The 16,895-nt window shown below is 41.3% G+C and overlaps 1 protein-coding gene across 2 annotated transcripts in view; it reads right to left on the reverse strand.

Annotated features, from left to right (window-relative positions):
• LOC148362181 (genetic suppressor element 1-like) overlaps positions 1–10,440 on the reverse strand; it is a 105,627-nt gene extending 95,187 nt beyond the window's left edge. For both annotated transcript variants that reach the window (XM_088339591.1, XM_088339590.1), the window contains exon 1: positions 10,086–10,440. In XM_088339591.1, coding sequence (XP_088195717.1) covers positions 10,086–10,182 — 97 coding nt within the window. In that variant the 5' untranslated portion in view covers positions 10,183–10,440. The remainder of the gene's footprint in view (positions 1–10,085) is intronic.
• Positions 10,441–16,895: the final 6,455 nt, after the last annotated feature.

Here is a 16,895-nt window from a genome sequence, read left to right on the forward strand (position 1 = left end):
CGGGGCGAAGTCAGGTCCGGAAACAGGTTGGCAACGAAGACCAGGCAGAGAAAAGCAGGGCAGGAACAGAGTTGGACGAAAAAGCTTACTGAGCTGGTGGCAACAGTTCGCATAACTATCTGACAGCTTCCTCTTGGAAGCCAGGGGTTTAAAAAGAGAGTGTCAGCCAATCAGCTGTCCAGGCTGTTGGTAATCATGACAATGATATGTCCTATGCCTATTTAGCTAGAGAGCATTTTCTGTAAACCTTCAAAAATGAGTCAAAATGGCAAAAATTTGCTTTCCATTTGAGAGAAACGTCTGGCATTCAATGAGTCAAAAACATCTCATCTCATCTCATTAGCTGTACCGCTTATCCTCATTAGGGGCGCGGGGGGGCTGGAGCCCATCTCCGGTCAGTGGGCAGGGGACACCCTGAACTGGTTGCCAGCCAATCGCAGGGCAGAGTCAAAAACATCATAAGTGTTAATTATTTGCCGGTTTTTATTTTTGCACATTTCTGATAGAGAAAACGTTTGTTTTGATGGATTATGTTTTATGTGTGCATAAAATTGTGCATTCTTTTTAATCTCTCCTGCATTATGAAGATGTGGTAGTGGAGTTTTATTCATGTCATTAATAACTGTGCCCTTGAGGTTATGCGCACCATGACCCTGATTTCATTGGCACATTTCCATACACGCATGCACATTCTATTAAAGCAACACGAGAGCCTTTTAGCAGCGTGGTTGAAGGTAGTACCCGTGCTATTCAAACACCCATGCCACACACCAACATAGTTTCTGGTGCCTAAAAAACGCTTGAATCATATTTTCCTGACTATGAGGCACACCTAAATAAAAATTGCTAGAAATGTGCAGGTGCACCTTGTAGGCCAGGAAATACTTTAATTAAGAGGTGGAAATGCATAATTACAATGAAATGTTACTGATGCATTTAAAGTTTCGTTAAACAGAAACATCTGTTTCCGTTCCACCGGATGCTAACATTAGCATAGCGCTAAATCTCTAAGAACAAAATTCCACTGAAAAAAACCAATCCACAGAATGTGAGCGTTTTTGTTGCAATTTGCCGCACAGTCCAAGCTAAGAGGTTTTAATTGTCTGAGCTTTTCAAGTCAGTGAAGACCTCCCAAAGCGCTTTACAATGCGCTTCACACTTACCCATTCACACACACACTCACGCACCAATAGCGGCCATGCGGCCATGCAAGGCGCCGACCTGCTTATTGGAGGCATTAGGGATTCAGTGTCTTGCCCATTCTCGGAATTACGAGCGTTCCACCGTTTCCTCGTTAAAAAAAACCTTTAGAAATCCAAATTGCAGGACATGTTTTGTTTCCAAATATTCTTTTCAAACGATTTGCTCCAGTCCGGCTGAGGCGGTAGGATAAGAAGAATATTTGTTCCTTGAGAGCCTCAGGCTGAGCAGGGTGCACACCATGTACGTGTGTTTTTGTGCACGTGCGGTTTCGTTTGACACGTGCCATAAATCACACGCTACAGTGTCCTTGCGGCACTAACAGATATCATAGAAATCAATGCTGAGGTCAAGTTAAAGAGGGCGTGCTGGAGGCTGGAAACGCCACAGTAGCTAATAAAGATGACCTGCCGCCAAGACGCCAGACTACAAGAATGAATGATAAAATAACACACACAGACACGGAGGCCCACACACAAACACACCCGTACACAGGAAGATGCATTTCCATCCATCCATCCATCCATTATCTGCACCGCTTATCCTCAGTAGGGTCGCGGGGGTGCTGGATCCCATCCCAGCCATCATCGGGCAGTGGGCAGGGGACACCCTGAACTGGTTGCCAGCCAATCGCAGGGCACACAGGGACAGACAACTCACTCGCTCATTCACACCTAGGGACAATTTGGACCGGCCAATTCACCTGAAATGCACGGGGAGAACATGCAAACTCCTTCCGAAAGGATGCCCTTCAAAAAGAACTTCATCTTAGGTCCTTTGTTTTTGGTCCTGTTTATCATTCTCTCCAGTTTTCGTTCCCATCTTGTTTGTTCTGTTCATTTTCGATATCTCATTACCTCATTAGCTACACCGCTTATCCTCAGTAGGGTCGCGGGGGTGCTGGAGCCCATCCCAGCAATCATCGGGCAGTGGGCAGGGGACACCCTGAACTGGTTGCCAGCCAATCGCAGGGCACACAGGGACAGACAACTCACTCGCTCATTCACACCTAGGGACAATTTGGACCGGCCAATTCACCTGAAATGCACGGGGAGAACATGCAAACTCCTTCCGAAAGGATGCCCTTCAAAAAGAACTTCATCTTAGGTCCTTTGTTTTTGGTCCTGTTTATTATTCTCTCCAGTTTTCGTTCCCATCTTGTTTGTTCTGTTCATTTTCGATATCCTGTTTCATTATCTATCCTGTCTGTCTGTTCCGTCCTGTCCGGTATCGACCCCATCTGTCCGATATCTCATCTCATCTCATCTCATCAGCCGTACCGCTTATCCTCATTAGGGTCGCGGGGGGGCTGGAGCCCATCCTAGCCATCTCCGGGCAGTGGGCAGGGGACACCCTGAACTGGTTGCCAGCCAATCGCAGGGCACACAGGGACAGACAACTCATTCGCTCATTCACACCTAGGGACAATTTGGACCGGCCAATTCACCTGAAATGCATGTTTTTGGAACGTGGGAGGAAACCGGAGTGCCCGGAGGAAACCCACGCAAGCACGGGGAGAACATACAAACTCCGCACAGGAAGTCTGGAGCTGGATTTGAACCCACGACAGGTTCCCATGACATGAACTGTGCCGCACAATAATAATAATAATAAGTTCCTTTGTATTGTCATTCTTTGTAACAATGTACACAGAACGAAATGTCGATACACCTGACCCGTTGTAGCGAGTCGATGCAGCCGCAGCCAGAGGGCGCCGCCATTATACCAATTAGGTATGTCTCGGTCGAGGCGCGAACCAGCGACCTCCCAGTCTCAAAGCGGGCACACTACCATCTAGGCTACTGAAGCGCTAACCACTGCGCCGCCGTGCTGCCCCTGTCCGATATCAACTCGGGCAATTGGAATCGATCTCGTCGGTCTCTGGATTCCTGTGTTCCACGTCAGACCACTGTATAACGTGCATGACTCCGCATTTCCCGCAAAATAAAAGGCTTGTGTGAGAACGTCACGCGTTTGGGTCCTGATCAAGTTCTGGTTCTTGACATTGACAACAGTTCTTCATAGGGTCCAATGTGTCCTTTAATGGTGTTGCGCACGGTTTTGTTTGTCACATGGGCTATGTAGCTAGTGCCTAGAAGTTTTTGCATCTCCATGACCTGGATATTCCGTTCCAAATTTTGCTGTGAGAATCCATGTCTCACACTTGTTAAGTCTCCCGATTTTCCCGCCTACCGATCTGAGAGCAACATCTACCGATTTCTAAAAATGTAATTTTTTTTTATGTTTGGGGTCGCCGAAATTTTTATGTGAACAAAGTTTTGCCAATGGGCAGCACGGCGGAGCAGTGGTTAGCGCATGTGCGGCACAGTTCATGTCATGGGAACCTCCTGTGTGGGTTCAAATCCAGCTCCAGACTTCCTGTGAGGAGTTTGTATGTTCTCCCCGTGCTTGCGTGGGTTTCCTCCGGGCACTCCGGTTTCCTCCAACATTCCAAAAAAACATGCATGTCAGGTGAATTGGCCGGTCCAAAATTGTCCCTAGGTGTGAATGAGCGAGTGAGTTGTCTGTCCCCGTGTGCCCTGCGATTGGCTGGCAACCAGTTCAGGGTGTCCCCTGCCCACTGCCCGGAGATGGCTAGGATGGGCACCAGCCCCCCGCGACCCTAATGAGGATAAGCACTCCCAAAGCACCCACTGTAGCCGTATTTGCTGACTACCAGTAACTAACCAAAGAACATTGGGGAAACCCATCACGAATGCACTGTTTAAGGCACAGGTGTTAAACAGGAGGCCCGCGGGCCAGATCAGGCCCGTTAAGGGATTGAATCCGGCCCGCGAGACAACACTCAGAGAAGCGCAAGAGAAAAACGAGCTGTAGGTTGAAATATGTCCACTTGATGTTGCCAAAGCCAGGTGCCTCTCACAAAGACACTGTACTTCAATTTCTTTCATCTATCTCTCTCTCTCTTTCTCTCTCTCTCACTCTCTCTCTCTCCCACCCCTTTTCACCCACTCTCTTTCTCTCTCTCTTCACTCTCTGTGTCTCTCTTTTTCTTTTCCTTTGTTGCTCTTTGTCTCTTTCTCTCTGTGTCTTTTTAACTTCTTTTGCTCTGACTTCATTTTTTCTTTTTCTCTCTTTTCTCTTTCCCTCTCCCTACCCTTCGCACTTTCTCTTTGTCATGGCCAGCATGGTCGCCGTGGCGACCGGCTGGCCCCGCCCCCTGGGCACAGGCTGAAGCAGATCGCCTAATTTGCGTGTTTGCTTCTTAAGGGGGGTTTGGGGTATTGCGGGTGGCTGCTTCATTGCGTTTTCTGTTCTGCATTTTCTGTTCTGTTTTGCTCTGTCCTGTTTTGTTTGATTCGGAGGAAACCTGTGTTTGCACGTTTTGAGTAAAAGCCTGTTTTGTGAGTATCCCTAGTCTTAGTTCCTGTTTGCCTGTAAGCCTGTTTTTGTTTTGTTTTGTCCCTGAGTGTTGGACGACTTTTATTTCCTTCATAAAAGTATCTGATTGTTAACGCGAATGAGTTCTCCCTTCATCCTTCCTGCCTCCGATCTGGTCCGGTCCCGTGACACTTTTCTCTTTTCTCTAATTCTGTCTTTCTATTTCTCTTTGGATTTCTTTCTTCCTCTCCCTTTCTTTCCACTCTCCCGCGACTTCTCTTTTTATTTCTTTCGTTGCCCTCCCTCTTATTTCTTTATCCCTCTTTTTCTTTCTCTTTAATTTACTAGTCCGGCCCCTGATAGAATGTTTGTTCTATCGTGTGTTAAAATGAGTTTGACACCCCTGGGCTACAAGCTAAAACTATACTTGAGTAAGCGAAGGATGGTTTGAAAACATGACAAAAGCAAGCTGTGTCTTTGCTTTTGTGTCGAGATTTCAAAGCACACTCAAATCACTCACAAAGTAAAACAATGGCAATGCTTGACATAATGGCAGTGCTTCAATCATTTATGACATGAAATGTATAATTCACAAGCATTATGAAAGATTCACCAGGCACCATACATTGATTAATCTGCCCCCACTCCAATAATTTACTCTCACACACGATCAACCTGTCATAAATTTTCAGTTCAATTTTCAAAAGCCTCAATTTCAACTTCTAACAAATATATTGCTATACAATCAAACACCTAAAGTGATATTTTCTTATGGTTTCGTCGGTAATCATTCATTTTCAACACGCATAAACACAAATTCCGTTTATATGTAACGGGTGTAATAATAACTTTTGTTTTGTTGAAATTCCTGCTGAAATATGTTGTATAGTTTTTGTGTAAGTGTCCTGCAACGATGAGTCCAACAGTGCCACCTGCTGGTATGGGGTAAGGTTTGGTTTGGCTTTTGATCGGAAGGCGGATGCCGTTGGCAGTCTACAGCGCGCTGCCAACGGTAAGGCACGATCTTTTGGTGCTCCGCAAAAAGTTAATTTTAAACAATAAAACCACAGCTGACAAATCTCTCAACATGCACAGGAATGTGATTGATGTTGTGAAGCTGTTTGGATTTATTTTCGTTTTGTTTCTGTCGCCATTTATGTTGCATGTTGTGCTAAAACGCTAATTCCCCTTATAGAGATCAAAGCCAGCAGAGAAGCTTACCACTTTTTGTGTTGTAACTCATTCATTTGCAGATAAATGGTACCCGTTCTTTATACTCGTTATTGATATTATTTCTATTTTCTCATATATATAAAAAGGATGATGTTGGTTAAAATTCAGTTCAAAGAAAAATATGTTCAATTCATTGTAAACGTTAAAAAACCACCATACGATCTCTTGTTAAAAGTATCTTGTTAAAATGGATGTAAAAATCATTGTCATGGTTGATTTTCTGAACTTGTATTGTATCTCAACTGTAAAGAAAATGTCTACAGCGCGCTGCTATCGTGTTGAAAGCCAGCAGAGGAGCTAACCACGTGTTGTGTGTGACTCATTCATTTATAGCAACTGTAATAAAAACCTCATCATCCAGTCCAGCCTGAATGTGGATCTTTGGTGGGACGGGTAGACAGCAGTTACATATACATCTAAAAATCCTGATAATACGAACATTTAAAACCACTTCGAAGAAAATAATAAAAATAGCAGTTTTTATCATTCACTCAACTGAAATAATTGGACTGAAATATAATAATATAGAGTCTATTAACCAAAAACAACAAGAAGAAACATACAATAAAGGATATACACAATTCTGGGAGTATTATAAATTAACATATCAAGAACATCTCAGGGGCCGAAGAAAACCTTCTAGCGAGCCGGATGTAGCCCGCAGGCCTTGACTTTGGCCCACAAGCGAGCTAAGCGGCTGCTTAGGGCCCCGCAACCACTAGGGGGCCCCCAAGTGTGGTTAACTTATTGTGTGCCAACACTGTCCCCCACAGTGTGTCCACTCAAAATACTTCGACAGAAATACAACAAAAATACTATACAATAATTACAAAACTAAATATCAAATATGGTGCTTAAAAACAGAAACCTCATATATTATTTTACTTTCATTCTAAAAATAAAGAAAAGATTGTATCAAAATACTACAAAAATTCTACTACAGTAATACTATATTACAAAATACTAATACAGAATTGTTTACTCCAGAAACAGTACTATGTAAATACTACAAAAATACTACAAAAATACTACTACAGTAATACTATATTACAAAATACTAATACAGAATTGTTTACTCCAGAAACAGTACTATGTAAATACTACAAAAATACTACAAAAATACTACTACAATAATACTATATTACAAAATACTAATACAGAATTGTTTACTCCAGAAACAGTACTATGTAAATACTACAAAAATTCTACAAAAATACTGCTAAAATACTGCTTTGGAAATAGATCAATTATACTTCTACTTAAATACTAGAAAAATACTAATACATAATACAAAAAGAAAAAACAACTAGGAAAATGTTACTAAAAATACTAATATAAGAGGTCTACAACCGAAATACTACAATTTACACCTATAGCAATACTAAAAAAAATCTCCTGTGAAAATATCACAAATATACTACAAAAATAAAACTACAGTAAAACTGTACTACAACAATACTACAGACATACAACAAACATTATATATTCTACATATGAAAATACTACAAAATACAACAGAGATAGTACAAAATAAAATGATTTAAAAAAATAATTCTGCAATAATACTTCAAAAATACTCAAAAAACTACTGTAATAATACAAAAATACTACAAAAATACTACAGCTTTACAAGAAAAGATTTACTTCCGAAATACAACAAAAGTAATTCAGAAACACAAAAAAAAATACTACTATGGAAATACTACATACATTTACTTCAGAAATACTACAAAAGTAGTACAAAATAAAACTACAGTAAGAACAAAACAACAAAAAAATCCAACTTTAGAAATTCAGAAGAAAAAAAATGTTAAAAAAACGAGTGATACATTCAAGCTAAATAACAAATAAAGTGCTTAAAACAGGGCCCTAATTTACTATTTTCTTCTAACTGTGGTCATTTCAAAACGAATTTGATGAAAACTAATCAATTTAATAAGTAGAAAATGTCAGATGCGGCCCCTGACTCCAAATAGTAGCCCACCCCTAGAGTAAAACATGCAAATTATCAAGTAATAGGGTGGCCCAAATCTAATATGACTTGGGGCCCCATGAAGGCTTGGACCGGTCCTGACTTTAACATGTGTGATTTGAAGTATACTAGTATGCAAACTGGGCTACTAAAAGTCTACCAAAAGCTACTAGTAAATGGCACATGCCTTAAGTCAGGGGTTTCAGACTCGTTTTAGCTGGGGGCCACAAATGCTATGAAAAAATCTCACGGGGGCCAGACTAGTAAGTTTAAGAGAAAGAGAGAGGGAGAAAAAGACAGAGAAAGAGAGGGAGGGAAAGAGAGAGAGATAAACAGGGAGAACAGGAGACGGAGTAACAGTGAGAGAAAAAGAGAGCAGAATAGAGATATGAATGGAGAAGAAGAGGGAAGTGAATATAGAGAGAAAAAGAAAGTGAAAAAGGAGAAAGATAAAAAGAATAAGAGAAGTGAAACGACAGAAAGAAAAAGACTCAACAGGAGAAAAAGAGACAAAGTGAGGTGTGAGAGAGAGTGAGAGAGAGAGAGAGAGAGAGAGAGAGAGAGGTCGAAAAAGGGAAAGAATTTGGTAAATGATACATTTTAATATTTAATTCCATAACACTACTTATCATGTTATTAATATGTTGTTACTGTGTTATTAACTGATTAATTATAGGAAGTATCGTTAGATAGACCCAGTTAACCCCTAAAAAAATGTTGGACGTGTATCTGAAAAACCCAAATTAGTTACAGTCACTAATTACTTCATCTAAAATGTGACTCAGTTGCACGCCAGATTATTGACACCAAAGAGTTGCGCGTTATTACAAAAGTAACTAGTTACAAATTACGGTATATACTCACATAGAAGCCAAACCTATTAAATGCTTAAAAATAGCCTCATAAGATAAGAAATACATAGTAAATGGACTGCATTTGTATAGCCCTTATAATCAGTCACTGAAGACCACCAAAGCACTTCACAATGTACTTCACACTTGACCCATTCACACACACACACTCACACACCGATAACCAATAATTGAAAGCCAAAAATGGAAGAAACATGAACACCAACCTGTGGAAGGCTATATTTTTTGGCTTGTACAATCTTGAGAGTTTGCAGAAGAACACTTAGCCGAGACACTCCATATCCATTTTGTTTTTTGTCTACAAACCACTCCAATATTTCCTTCTCAATTTCGGGCTAATGACCAAGATATTTTCTTTTTTTTTCCTTGCGTGTATTGCAAAAATGATTTTACAAATAAAAAGACAGAAAATTCAGCCATCTTTAACTAAACTGTGCTTAGGTTTACCCCATTGATTGAGTATGCTTGTTGTTCCTATATAAGCCATGGCCCCCCTCTCCAAACGCTGCCTTTCATAAACAACTGGTGACACACAACTAAATATGCACATATAATCTGAACACCTAATTTAAGTATATTAGTTAAAGGTCGTAAATTTAGCTTAGAAGATAGATAGATAGATAGATAGATAGATAGATAGATAGATAGATAGATAGATAGATAGATAGATAGATAGATAGATAGATAGATAGATAGATAGATAGATAGATAGATATAGATAGTTAGATAGATAGATAGATAGATAGATAGATAGATAGATAGATAGATAGATAGAAGCAAATTAAGTCAAAGTTACAGTGCATGAAGGTAAAAATACAAGGGTTCCCCTGACATTGTGTTCTAAATGCGGTATTTGGAGGTCAAGGTCGAAGTAGAACGAAGTTGAGTAAAGTCGGCAGAGTTTTTCGAGAACCGGCTTCTTCGGCTCGGCTCATTAAAAAGAACCGGCTCTTTCGGGTCTCAAACGGCTCTTCAGGTTGTTTTTGCTTCGATAATCCCTACACGACCAAATATTATATAAAAGTATGCACAAAATGACTTAAAGGAAGGGGGTGGGGGGGCAATAGAACAAATAATTAAAAAATACCAAAATGAAAAAGTCGTGAAGAGCTGGGGAAAAAAAAGAAACTAAAGGAGAGAAAAAGAGGAAAAAAAGAGCAGGAAAAATTCAGAAAAAAAGCCAGAAGAAAAGAAAAATTAACAAATAAAAGGAAAAAAATATAGAACAAAAAAAGCAAGAAAAAAGCTGGGAAAAAATAAACACAACGAAACATTTTTTTAAAAGGAAATTTTTAATAAGTACAAAAAAACAGGGAAAAGAAGAAAAAGTTTGTGTTGCATTTAAATAATTTCCAATTATCTTCTCGATAAGCACAGAGCTCCAAGTCAGTTTCTCTTTTGTGCAGAAACATCAGCAGAAATGAAGAAGATACAGCCAGTGACCAAACAACAAGAGATAAACCAACCTGGTAGGTAGAAGTATGGCGCTTTAATTCCAAACATGCCACCACTCCAATTGGAAGTAAGGGTCAAGTTGAAGAGCTTCTCACTGCTTGGTGTCATCCGTCCTTGCCCCCGATTCTTCTCTCACTTTGAGGCCTTCAGTGGTCGGCGAGGAGGGGGTCAGTAGAGGTGAGAGGTCAGCGTTGGTCTACTCCACAACATGGTGGAGCTTAAAAATACTCTGGCCTAAAAACGAGCAGCTGCGTTATCATCCCTCCCTTGGACCGATGAGAGGATGGGTGAAAAGGAGGACGAGAAGAAGCTTCTGCCAGGTTTGGTGCCTCCTCTCCTCCTTCTTAAGCTTCGTAATCCCTTCCTCTCTCCTTTTCAATCATCCACATACCCCAACCCGCTTCCGTCCCCCCTTTTTTTCTGCCTCTCTCTTTATCCGTCTTCCTTTTGCCTCCTCGGCCACACGAGTGACTGCTCAGCTCGCACCGGAGAGGAGGAGGAGGAGGAGAAGAAAGAGGAGGAGGAAAGAGAAGACGAATCAGTAAGGGACAGATGAATGAGTTTGTGTGTGCGGTCGGAAGACGAGAGGGCTTGTGTGTGTAGAAGAGCTTCTCCGAGAGGAAGAGGAAGCGGGACGAGCGGGAGAGGGTGTTGATGCTCTTCTCATTATCAGTAGATTGGACTTGTGCCTTGGTGACAGCTGATTCATCAGGGGAAAAAGAGAAAAAGTATGCATGTGGGTTCTTACCAATGTTCCCCGTAATTTTCCACGGGTCTGAGCGTTCACACAAAGTCAGTGAGCAACGCTTGAAACAACAGTGAGCAACGGCAATCCCAAGTGTGGCAACTAAGTCATGATCAAACATGTCCAAAACTTGACATCGAGTTACTTTCTGCTGAGTCTCTGGCAATGCAAAATGTTTTTTCTCTTTTGAATGAATTGACTCATGTACTATTGCAAAGTTGTACGGCCTACAAACGTCATTTGTTTTTACAACAATTCTTTCACAAGATTTCCATTTTTTTTTTCCTGATATATTTTGTCGCATAATATTAACATTTTGGGGGCTTATTGAGTCGGTTGCACGATACAAAACTGTATTTAATCACATTTTTTAGTGGAAGTACAATGTTGGCAACAAGATTGACTTGATAGAATTGGAAATGATCTATGCAACACAAATTTTATTTTATTTTTACCATTTTTTTCTCCTTTTTTAAAAATTCCATTTAAAAGAAATCTCATTGTGTTTATTCTTTCCTAACTGTTACTTTTTCTTGATTTTTTTGTTCTCTGTTACCCTTTTTCCTTTATTTGTTTCTTTCTTTTTTTCTGGCTTTTTTCTGAATTTTTCCTGCTCTTTTTTCTCTTTTTCTCTCAGCTTTTCACTACTTTTTCATTTTGGTATTTTTTTTCTTTTTTGTTCTATTTCCCCCCCTTCCTTTAAGTAATTTTGTGAACAATTTTACATAATATTTGGTCGTTTAGGGATTAAAGAAGCAAAAACAACCTGAAGAGCCGTTTGGGACCCGAAAGAGCCGGTTCTTTTTAGTGAGCCGGGCCGAAGAAGCCGGTTCTCGAAAAACTCTACTGACTTTACTCAACTTCGTTCTACTTCGACCTTCCACTTCCAAATACCGCATTTAGAACACAACGCCAGGGGAACCTGTGTATTTTTACCTTAATGCACTGTAATTTTGACTTAATTCGCTTCTTAATTAGCAATTTGGAGCCCTGATTTTTGTGAGCTGGCAAGATTTTCTTGTGCGCGGAAAAGCTTTGGGTAGTGCGCAATTGTGCACACACGCAGCTTAGAGGGAACATTGGTTCATACGCAAGTCAGTCTTTTTCTTTGTCAAGTCACATTTATTTGTATAATCTCAAAGTCAAGTCAAGTCCCATTTATTTGTCTAGCCCTTAATCATAAAATGTTTCAAAGGTGCACAGGCCACAAGTCCACCACCGAGAAACCGAGAAAACCTCAACATGAAAATGAAATACCTTGAGAATGGGCCTCACAAGTGGTAAAACACCTTCCAGGATGACCAGGCTGCAATAGATATTGCATCAGGTAACAATAAACAAAACATAATCAACATCAATTAAAAAAAAATCTTAGGTAATATGTTACATTGTCCTAAAAGACCATGACAGCATCGACACAGATTCCTATCTCAGCCGCCTGGTTGATACAGATGATCTTCAGGTCAAGGTGCTGCTCCGATAACTCATCCAGATACGTCCTTCTCCCTCATTTTATAACCAACCAGGACAGGAAAGGACAGGAAAACAAAAGTATGAGGTCGGCATCAATCATAAGCTATGGAAGTGTGTCTTTAGTCTCGATTGAAAAAAAACGTCCACTGAGGTTGCGGATCTTATTTCCAGAGGCAGAGCATTGCAGAGCACCGGGACCCGGGTGGAGAACGCTCCCGAGCCTGCAGATATCTTCTTGGCTCTCGGAGTCACAAGTAGAGTAGCATTTTCCGAGTGGAGGCTCTGTGCAGGAACCAAGGGGAAATAGATTTACGGCGATAAGAGGGGGCACAATCACATGTATTGGGAACACCTGTGCTCAGGTTTTGGCGCCAACAGCCAGGACAGCTGATTGGCGCACCCTGTACATTTAAATCCCCAGCTTCCGGTAACACTTTGTCCGATTGTACTCAGGCTACCTGTTGCCTTCAGCTCAGTAAGCCCGTACCTCTGACTCTTTTCCTGCTCCCTGTTTTCTTCTGATTGATCTCCGTTGCCGACCCGTTTCTGTAAATCTGCCCTGCCCGTCTGATTCCTGAACTCTTTTCTGAACACTAAGATTACGCCTGTCCGCGACCATTCCCGCCAAGCCTTCACCCGCCTGTCAAGTTCCGTCAATCCGCCAACCAACGGATCGAAGAATCCCACCTTGTCATTTCCTTCCTTTCAATAAAACCAAGAAACGAGCGCAAGTGATCTCAGTCTTCCTTTCGTCCTGCCTGACAGAGGCAAGCCGATGCAAAGTCACATCCTAAGCGGACTGGGAGCAAGTGCAATTTAGCTAATGTTAGAGTAATATGGTCAAACTTTCTTGTCTTAGTCAAAAACCCATTTTGTAACAATGACAATAAAGGTATATTCTATTCTATTCTATTCTTTTCTAAAAGTCCCGCTGACGCATTTTGAACCAGCTGCAAACTTTTGATACTAGACATCGGGAGTCCAGAACGCAATCCATTACAGTAATCAAGCCGAGACGTAATAAGCGCATGAATTATATCTGAAACAACCGATTAGGATAAAATATAACACCTAGATTTTTGACCACGTCACTTTGGGCGATATAAATGTTCACTTAAATGTGAAACTGGAGTGCCACGTCCAATTTCATTGTCACAATATGTTCAACCCATTTTGTAACAATGACAATAAAGGTATATTCTATTCTATTCTATTCTATTCTAAAAGGCCATGACAGCAACGACGCAGCTTCCTATCTCAGCCAGTCGATGCAGATGACGACATGCTTCAGGTCAACGTTCTGGTGCTAGCAACCAAAAACGAGTGCTACAAAGCACAAGGGTAATAACAAACTACAGAGTCTTAAAAATGATGTTTCTTCTCATTTTTTGCCTAGCCTTTTACAAGATTTTTGGTTTTGGAGTGAACATATAGCACCAGTGTGTCGGGCAGTCATGTCAGCTCCTACTAGGTGAGTCTCATCTCATCTCATCTCATCAGCCGTACCGCTTATCCTCATTAGGGGAGCCATCTCCGGGCAGTGGGCAGGGGACACCCTGAATTGGTTGCCAGCCAATCGCAGGGCACACAGGGACAGACAACTCATTCGCTCATTCACACCTAGGGACAATTTGGACCGGCCAATTCACCTGAAATGTATGTTTTTGGAACGTGGGAGGAAACCGGAGTGCCCGGAGGAAACCCACGCAAGCACGGGGAGAACATACAAACTCCGCACAGGAAGTCTGGAGCTGGATTTGAACCCACGACAGGTTCCCATGACATGAACTGTGCCGCACAAGCGCTAACCACTGCGCCGCCGTGCTGCCCTAGGTGAGTCTCATGTTATGTAAAAAAACACACATTTTTTTGACCAAGTATTTTTTTAAATGCTTATATGATAGTTTGTGTATTCTTGCTTAGTAAGACCCAGCAACGACTCCTCTTCCTAAAGGTTCTCAGGAGGAGGAACCTGAAACAGAAACATTCATTTCTCATTTCCAAAGGTCTCCTTGTATACCTTCTAAGTCAGGGGTGTCAAACTCATTTTAACTCGGGGGCCACACGGTAGAACAAACATTCTGTCGGGGGCCGGACTAGTAGATTAAAGAGAAAGAAAAAGAGAGATAAAGAAATAAGAGAAAGAGAGAGGGAAAAGGAGAGAAGGCGGGACAAAGAAAGAGAAAGAGAGAGAGAGTGTGAGAAACAAAAGAGATAAAAAGAGAAGTCATGAGAGAGAGGGAAAGAAAGGGAGAGGAAGAAAGAAATCCAAAGAGAAATAGAAAGACAAAAGAAGAGAAAAGAGAAAAGAGAGCGCGAAGGGTCAGAAGAGAGAAAGAGAAAAGAGAGAAAAGGAATAAAAGGAAATTAGAGCAAAATAAGTTAAAAAGACACAGAGAAAGAGACAAAGAGCAACAAAGGAAGAGAAAAAGAGAGACACGGAGAGTGAAAGAGACAGAGAGTGGAAGAATAGGGGTGGAAAAGAGAGAGAGAGACGGAGAGAGAGAGAGAGAGAGAAATACAAGTAGTGTCTTTGTTCCAGGCACCTGGCTTTGTCAACATCAACTGGACATATTTCAACCTGCAGCTTGTTTTTCTCTTGCGCTTCTCTGGTTGTTGTCTCACGGGCCAGATACAATCCCTTAGCGGGCCTGACCTGGCCCGCAGGCCGCCTTTTTGACACCTGTGCTCTAAGTGGTGAAGATAAGTCATGTTTTTTATATCTGGGTACACAGAGTTAATTATGTCAGTCCCCCAATATGTATTTACAAATACTCCTACCAAGTACCAGATAATTACCATCTCCCCTTATGACACATAATAAACAATTCACAAAAGTTTAGAACAAAAAGGCTCTTTTAGTCAACATTTGTGTTATATTTACTAGAATGGTATTTCTTTGTGTTTTTCTGTAATAGCCATTCAGTATTTCCTCACGATTCTCTATCTGCACATGTAGTTTGATAAGCAATTTTAGGAGCAGTTGAAACCGAACTAACCACAAACTGACAATGAAGGCGGGCTGTGGAGGAGAGATAAACTCAAAAGAGGAAACTGTAAAAAAAACATGGTGCAGAGACGCAGCAGATACAGAAATACTCACGCATTCTACATAAGTAAACGTGAACTCCTATATTTGTATTTTTTTTTTCAAATACAGTGGAACCTCGGTTCTCGACCATAATCGGTTCCAGAACCCTGTTCGAAAACCGATTTGTTCGATCACCGAAATCATTTTTCCCATTAAAAATAATGTAAATCGTTTTAATCCGTTCCAACACGCTGAATGTTTACCTTGAAGGTTTAACGGAAACTAAAGCTAACCCAGGCTAATCGTACGTTCGCGTTATCGTAATCTTCCGTACGAAAGATTACGCTAACATGAACGTGTAAAAATAAAAATAAAAAGGAGAAAGAAAAAAATTATGAATAGGCTTTCTTACCTTTGTGGTGGTCAGCAGAAGGCGCAGGTGGACGGTGGAGCTATTATTTCTTTCTTAAATGCAATAGTTGTACGCACTACTTTTCATTTTTCACCTGTAGCAACTTTGCTGCTTGCACTGACTTTTTTCGTAGGCATAATAAGGGGCTAAAACACCCGTACGCCGCTCAGCATCGCACCCTAGCGTACACTCTCACGCATTACCGGAATTCGAACTCAGATTTTTTGACCGAACAGCGAAGCAAGAATTTCTCAAAATTTTTGGTCGGACTCCGATTTGTTCGAACTGAGAGGCGTTCGAAAACCCAGGTTGCACTGTATCCAAAATAGTGACCTCTGTTTTATTATCATTATCATAAAATAACATAGGGGTTGGTGTTTCTTCAAATGTTCTCTGGTTGATAAATGCTAATCAGGAAATAAAGCTCCCATGGGTGGTTTGCTTGGGGGTGGCGCCTGGCTTCGATGACATCCAGTGGACATATTTAAAACTGCAGGTCACTGTACGACGGTGCATTTGTCTCTTGTGCTACTCTCAGCATTGCTGCCGATTTAAAGCAAAAAAATGCACAAAAGGAACTGAAAGGGACAGTGTATATTATTTAGCGCATCCTACCAGGCTGTACTTGCCCAAGACACACCACAAGAAATGGTGCCCCAACGTAGTTAAGGGATCCACCAATACACTGACCCACCGACCGAATGGTAAAACAAGACTAACATGACTAACAACTTTGTTAGGGAAAAACTATAAAAAATTTTGTGTTTGCCAAATTTTTCGAATTAGTTATCGGACTCCATTAACCAAACATAACCTTCACTCGCCCAACAATGCATGCTCTTTTCTTTATGGGAAAATAAACAAGAATAGCCGACATTTTCACACGGGGGCAGATTTATTTTCTTAAAGCATTTAACTAAGTGAATTCCATCGAATTGGCCGAATCATTGTCGAATTAGTCTTCGTCCAGCCTCCCTCTCACGATCGATCTCCTATCTCTTGAAGTTCTGTCTTCTGAAGTTCTTTTCACAAGCTGGGGTGTTGGCTCCTCCCATGAGGCGTGCCGACTCCTCCCATGGGCGGGTCAGGTGCCAGCTTCACCACCTCCTCGCCGAAAGGCGCCGCGATGTCTAAAGAAAACTCATATCAGCAAAGCTTAC

Source organism: Urocampus carinirostris, chromosome 7 (assembly GCF_059441175.1).
Source record: "Urocampus carinirostris isolate Australia breed hairy pipefish chromosome 7, RoL_Ucar_1.0, whole genome shotgun sequence".
NCBI classification, from domain to species: Eukaryota; Metazoa; Chordata; class Actinopteri; order Syngnathiformes; family Syngnathidae; genus Urocampus; species Urocampus carinirostris.